At 48.2% G+C, this 6,232-nt stretch overlaps 1 protein-coding gene across 1 annotated transcript; it reads right to left on the bottom strand.

Moving 5' to 3' along the window:
- Positions 1-1,287: 1,287 nt before the first annotated feature.
- Nupr1 (nuclear protein 1, transcriptional regulator) lies at positions 1,288-3,511 on the bottom strand. Its single transcript, XM_052763299.1, has 3 exons — positions 3,211-3,511; positions 2,737-2,880; positions 1,288-1,589 (listed from the first exon to the last, which is right to left on the bottom strand). Exons 1-2 carry the CDS (start codon positions 3,323-3,325, stop codon positions 2,750-2,752), a joined length of 246 nt encoding a protein of 81 aa, XP_052619259.1. The 5' UTR covers positions 3,326-3,511; the 3' UTR covers positions 1,288-1,589; positions 2,737-2,749.
- Between the last annotated feature and the right edge of the window lie 2,721 nt (positions 3,512-6,232).

Genomic DNA, 6,232 nt, shown 5'->3' with positions numbered 1-6,232 from the left:
ACATGAGGGGATAAGGGGCTGGAAAGATGGCTCAGAGGTTAACAGCACTGGCTGCTCATCCAGAGGACCTGGGTTCAATTCCCAGCACCCACATGGCAGCTCACAACTGCCTACAACTCTGGTTCCACGGGATCTGACTCATGTATCTACATGTAGGCAAAACACCAGTGCACATAAAATAAAAAATAAATTATTTAAAAAAATGAAGAGGTAAAGTGGGAGTCATGGCATTTGCCTAGAATCCCAGCACGCAGGAAGTCAAGGCTGGAGTCCAGGAGTTTGAGAACAGCCTGAGAAACAGAGATCCTCTGTCTCAGGGAGGGGAAAACATTATGTGTGGCTTCTTCTAATCTCTCTCCTGCCTAACAGACTGAGATGCTGATGTGATGGCAGGTACTAAAGCAGCTATTTGGGGCTTCAGAGTAGAAATGTATGGGGTGTGCCTGATACAACAGAATTGCCGTCTGTAATTTAAGAATATTTACTCTTGAAGCTATTATGTGTGAAAGAAAGAACTTTCTACCTTGTTTTGTCTGAGTGTCATTACTGCATTCCAAACTCAGACCTCAGTCAACTATACACTTAGCTCCAACCATCTTCTCATTTGTTCCACACTCTCCTGGAACTCTGCCCAGCTGACCCAGCATCCTGTCCTGGAAGCCAGTCTGTTATTCCATGCTTGGATTTGAGCCCTGGGTCACTTAAAACAAATCTTCCCCATTTTTTTTTTTTTTTTGTGTGTGTGTGTGTGTGTGTGTGTGTTTTTGTCTTTTATTTTGTTTTGGTGACAGGGTTTGTCTGTGTAGCCCTGCCTGTCCTGGAACTCTCTCTATAGACAAGGCTGGCCTTGAACTGAGAGATCCACCTGCCTCTGCCTCCAAAGTGTCAGGATTAAAGGTGTGCCACCACTGCCCAGCCAGTCTTCCCCATGTTTTAAATTTCTGGTTGCTTATTTATTTATTTATTTATTTGGTTTTTCGAGACAGGGTTTCTCTGTGTAGTTTTGGTGCCTATCCTGGATCTTGCTCTGTAGACCAGGCTGGCCTCGAACTCACAGAGATCTGCCTGGCTCTGCCTCCCAAGTGCTGCGATTAAAGGCATGTGCCACCACCGCCCGGCTGTTAATTTTTTCATTTTGCAAATAGTATTAATAGCAACATTCTCTTTAAAAAGCAGTTTTACATAAACATGACCTCATCCTGTTCACATTCTTGAATAAGACGGACACACCACCGACACAGCCAGACGCAACGACACACAAAGACAGCACAAAACACACCCAAAAGCTGTTGCTGCCGTACTTTTTATTGTCACTGCCCTCCAGAGGCATCTGGTTTCGCTCACATTTCTTTTTTGGGGGGGGTGCTAGCTCCCCCATCCTTCCCCTGCTCTTTGCTCCAATGTTGCCCTTTTGCTGGGTCTGGAAGGGCTTTTGGTGCCCCCTCTCCAGAACCTCACTTGGGTGGGAAGGAGTCAAGCAAGCCTCGGTCCTGCCTGTATCTCCTAATTTCTCCAAGGTCCTGTATCCATTGCTGGGTGTGGTTGTCCTGTATCCATGGCTGGGTGTGATGTCTGTGGTCTGGCCTCGTCTGTGGGGAGGGAAAGCGGGTGGTGAAACCAGGGCAGCACCTGGTTTGAATTCTGGCTTTCCTTCTCATTTTTTTCTGTAACCTGAGAAGTTCTTGACTCTGTCCAGGTTCAGTTTCCCTTTCTGTAAGCCAAATTTCCTCTCAATGGGAAGGGCTCTGTGGGAAACTTTCCCCACCTCTGGTCACCAGGGGACCCAGAGTCAAATATGGGTCTCATTTTATTCTTGCTGAAGATGACACACTACTTTTTTTTCATTTATTGGTATGTGAATGTGCAGACATGTATTCTCACGTCCTTGGGCCACTGTGAGCATGGGGAGGTCAGAGGACGCTGAGGGCATGGTCCTTGTCCTCACAGAGAAGCACTAAGAGAATCACAAATGTCAATCATGCAGGGGTGTCTCCTCAACGGAGAAGATCAAATACCTGCATTCCATCCAGAAAGCTGAGAGTGGGTTGTTAACGACCTGGTGATCCTTTTGCTGTCTGTGGAGGCAGACCTCACCCTCCTTTTGCTATAGAGGCAGACCTTACCCTAATTCCCCAGAATGATTATCGCAGACTCTTCCCTCCCTAGACCATTACCCATCCTTAGGGGAGATGTCACATGTGCTTCATGGCCTGCTGACTTCTGTGCTATTGGTCACTAGATTCCAGGTCTTTTAACTATGGAACCCACCCTCATGGTCACATGTACTGTGTAAAAGAGTTTCTATGTAGCCACACCTTAAGCTTTATTGTGCCCTGGAATTGGACTGACTGGAAACCTTTTCCCAAAGTATACAATATTTTAAATCTGCTGCCAGTGAACCGCCTAGCCTCAGACCCCCGAAGTCTGACCCAGGTTGATGAAGTCAGTCTGCACCGGGTTTTCATTCTCGTCTCTTCTCAGGTTCACTTCCCTCTGTGACCTCTGCAGGGTCTCCCTAAGAGGACAACTTGCAACTGAGTCTCTCCCCTTTCATCACGTGGGTCCCAGATATCAAGCACAGGTGGCCAGACTTGGCAGCGGGTGCCTTTACCTGCTGAGCCATCCCACCAGCCCGGCACCCACTTTTGATTCCCTACTTCCTACTCAGTAGCACACTTAGGCCTGTCACTTTATGCAAAGCCACCTTTCCTGGCTCTCTGGCTCTTGGCTCCTCACCTCCAGCTCGGCCTCAGCGCCAGGCCTTTTTCCTTTCAGAGTTCTGGAACTTGGTCAGCAGCTTCCTCTCGTGTCCACCAGGGCTAGGGCGGTTGGTATTGGCAGCAGCTTCTCTCTTGGTACGACCTTTCCGACCTCCCCCGACTGGTGGAGCAGGAGGTAGGTGGGACACAGGCAGAGGAGAGGTGTGAGTTCAGACAAATGGAACCGGGAGCATAGGTGTGGGGAGGGCGGACATGCCAGAGGGTGGCAGTCACCATGTAAGTTTGGGGCACTCTATCCCTGCTGTTTACTCATGCATAGAATGAAAGATGCTCAGATGTGAGTTCTCAGGGCTGAGGAAGACAGAATTCAGTAAATAAGGCTAGAATGGGGTTACTTTGGGGGTAGGGAACAGATTAGTTAGAGAAGGCAATCTGGGAGAGAAAACCTAAATCCAAGCAGGAAAACCAGAAGTCAAAGAGCTGCCATTACCGACGTAAGGATGGGCCAGGCTGTACTGGTCGTACTCATCCAGGATGCCATCTTCATCCTCTGGGTTTAGGGGTTGCTGGGAGGAACTGGTTGTTGGCAGCAAGGTGGTCGTCATGTCTGGTCTGCTTTCTGGTCTTGCCTGTGTCGTATTTTCCAACTGTCTACCCTCTCCCAGCTCCCTCACCCCTACTTATACAGCTGTCTCCTCCTCAGACACAGGCTGGCTCCCGCCCTCCGAGTCCTGTCTGATGCAATCTGGCCTTTTCCCAGAACTGGGCCCATAGACACCAGCTCTGAGCAGAGAGGCGCACCCTCCCCTTCCTCCTCCCTCACAGGGCTTACCCAGGCCCAAGCTGTGTTTTTCCACGTGGAAGATTCCCGCCTCTGGGGGAGGAGGGAGCAGATAGGATCTGGGCACAAACCGTCTTTGGGATGTCGGCCAGGGAGAGCAGAGGGCCTCAGATGGGCCACTCCTTCCTGTCATTTCAACCTCTGCCACAGGCCTGGGTTTGGGTCATGGCCACACATTGCCCCCCACTGCCACTCTAGTCTGGTTCAGACTCATGACTTGGTGGCAGCATACACACTGAAAGGGGAGAGGAGGGGACAATGGCACACTACATGCCAGGTCAGCAGCTCCTATCCCATCACGCCCAAGGCTTCTATTTTTATGGAAAGTCCCCTTACTGTACTTCAATAGAGTCCCTAGGGACTTCCCCCTCATCGGAGGAGCTGGAGGCTAGCTGGCTGGTAGAGACAACAAACACCCTGGATTCAACACTCTGACCCCTGACCCACCTTCCTCTGCCCCTCTTTCTGGCAGAGCTGACCCTTGAACTTGCAATTCTCCTGCCTCAGCATCCCAAACGCTGGGATTACAAACTCAACAAGTCAGCTGAGATCTGGTGTCTGCTGTGTGACCTTGGACATGTCACTTTCCCTCTCTGATTGCTCCGGTTTCCCCATTAACAGAGGCTAACCCTAGCAACCTTGGTTGGTGAGAGGCTCCGGTGGCAGAATGCCTGGAAAGGCCCTGGCAACAGATGCCAATGGCGTAAGGGTTAGTCACAATTTCCCATGATGTCCCATACAGTGCCCTCACTGTGGCAAAAAGAAGAGTGGAAAAAGAGGAATTTAGAATAAAATAATATATTGTGGGCTGGCAAGACAGCTCAGTGGGTAAGGCACTTACCGCCAAGACTGATAACCTGAGTTCAGGGGTCCCCAGGACCCACACGGTGTCAGGAGAGAACTCCCACAAATGGTACTCTGACCTTCACATGCCCGGACACACATATACACAATATATAAATGTGACTTTTGAATTTTAAATAAAATATTATATTGGTGTGGAAGGCATAATGATATAAACAGGTATGTGTGCCCCCTCCCTTTATTTCAGGCATTCTCACTTTGTAGCTGTGGCTGGCTTAGAACTCGCTGTGTAGACCAGGCTGGTGTTGAGCTTGGGGATCAACCCACCTCTACCTTCTGAGTACTGAGATCAAAGGCCGGCATCACCACACCTAGCCAGTAGGAATTTAAGCATGAGTTAAATATTAAAATTTTTCAGTCCACACTGGCCTCCCCTGTGTTAGGATTACAGACAGGCATGTGCCACCATGCCAAGCTCAGGACTTTTTTTTAAGACTAGATCTCATTATGCTGCTCAAGTGGAAGTCAATGTTCTAGGTTGGAATAACCCTCTTGCCTCAGCCTCCTGAGACCAGTGCCTGCTAGTGTACATACATCATCATGCCAGGTCTTAGGTGTGAACTTGATAGGAATTAGTGTGAATTTTAAGTTCAAATAAGAAATATGTGAAGCCAGGCAGTGGTGGCACACGCCTTTAATCCCAGCACTTGGGAGGCAGAGGCAGGCGGATCTCTGAGTTCAAGACTAGCCTGGTCTACAGAGCGAGTTCCAGGACAGCCAGAGATACACAGAAAAAGCTTGTCTCAAAAAAAAAAAAAAAAAAAAAAAAGAAAAAAGAAAAAAGAAACATGTGAAATGGAGTTTTCTACTCTTTTTTTTTTAATTGAAAAAAAAGAAGTTTTGGGGCCGGAGAGATGACTCAGGGGTTAAGAACATGGGCTGCTCTTCCAGAGGACCTGTTTTCAATTCCCAGCTCCTACATGGCACTTCACAACTGTCTGTAATTACAGTTCCAGTGGCTCTGATACCTTCATACAGACATAACATGCAGGCAAAACATCAATGCATATAAAAGTATTTTTAAAGGGTTTTTATACAATGTATTCTTATCAAGGTTTCTCTTCCCCAACTGCTCCCAGGTCCTCCCCACTCACCCAACTCCTCACTCTTTCTCTATTTAGGAAACAAACAGGTAAATGATAATAATTGTTATAATAATAATAATAATAATAAGAAGAAGAAATATGAATGAAAAAAATTTAAAAGGAGGACATGACAGCTCCTAGGTATGGTAGAGAAGATTTATTGCAGATATGAGGGAAACACAGCCAGAGCCATCTGGAAGGGTCCAGAATGTGCTTGCAGACTCAACAGGGCCTTGTGGGGGAGGGGGAGAACCAGGGAGGAAGTGAGGAGAGACAGGAGAGGAGGGCTTGACCACGTGGCCAAGAGGCAGGGAGAGTCCTGGGAATCTGGAGACCAAGAGGTAAAGGCAAAGGGACTGGTGTGGTCAAAAGGCTGGTTATATAGGAACCCGAGAAGCCGGGGGAAGGGAAGCCCAGACGGAGCTGGAGAGTTTAGGGTAGGGCAGGTCTATGCCAGCCAGGTACTGGCAATGCCTAGAGAGGCTGGAGACAGCATCTGCTTTGATATGTTAATAGGTACCTCAGCCATTTGTACATGTGTGGTGGTGGTGGTGATGATGGGCGGAGGGGGTGCTGAGACCTAACAAAATACACACACACACACACACACACACACACACACACACACACACACACACACAATTCATAAAAACACAAAATCAGAAACTATAATATGCAAGCAAAAGACCAGTGAGACAAAAAAATGTCCAAACAAAACAGTA

This window comes from Peromyscus californicus, unplaced genomic scaffold, assembly GCF_007827085.1.
Source record: "Peromyscus californicus insignis strain IS unplaced genomic scaffold, ASM782708v3 Scaffold_4__1_contigs__length_199733344, whole genome shotgun sequence".
NCBI classification, from domain to species: Eukaryota; Metazoa; Chordata; class Mammalia; order Rodentia; family Cricetidae; genus Peromyscus; species Peromyscus californicus.
This window is presented reverse-complemented; position numbering and strand designations above follow the sequence as displayed.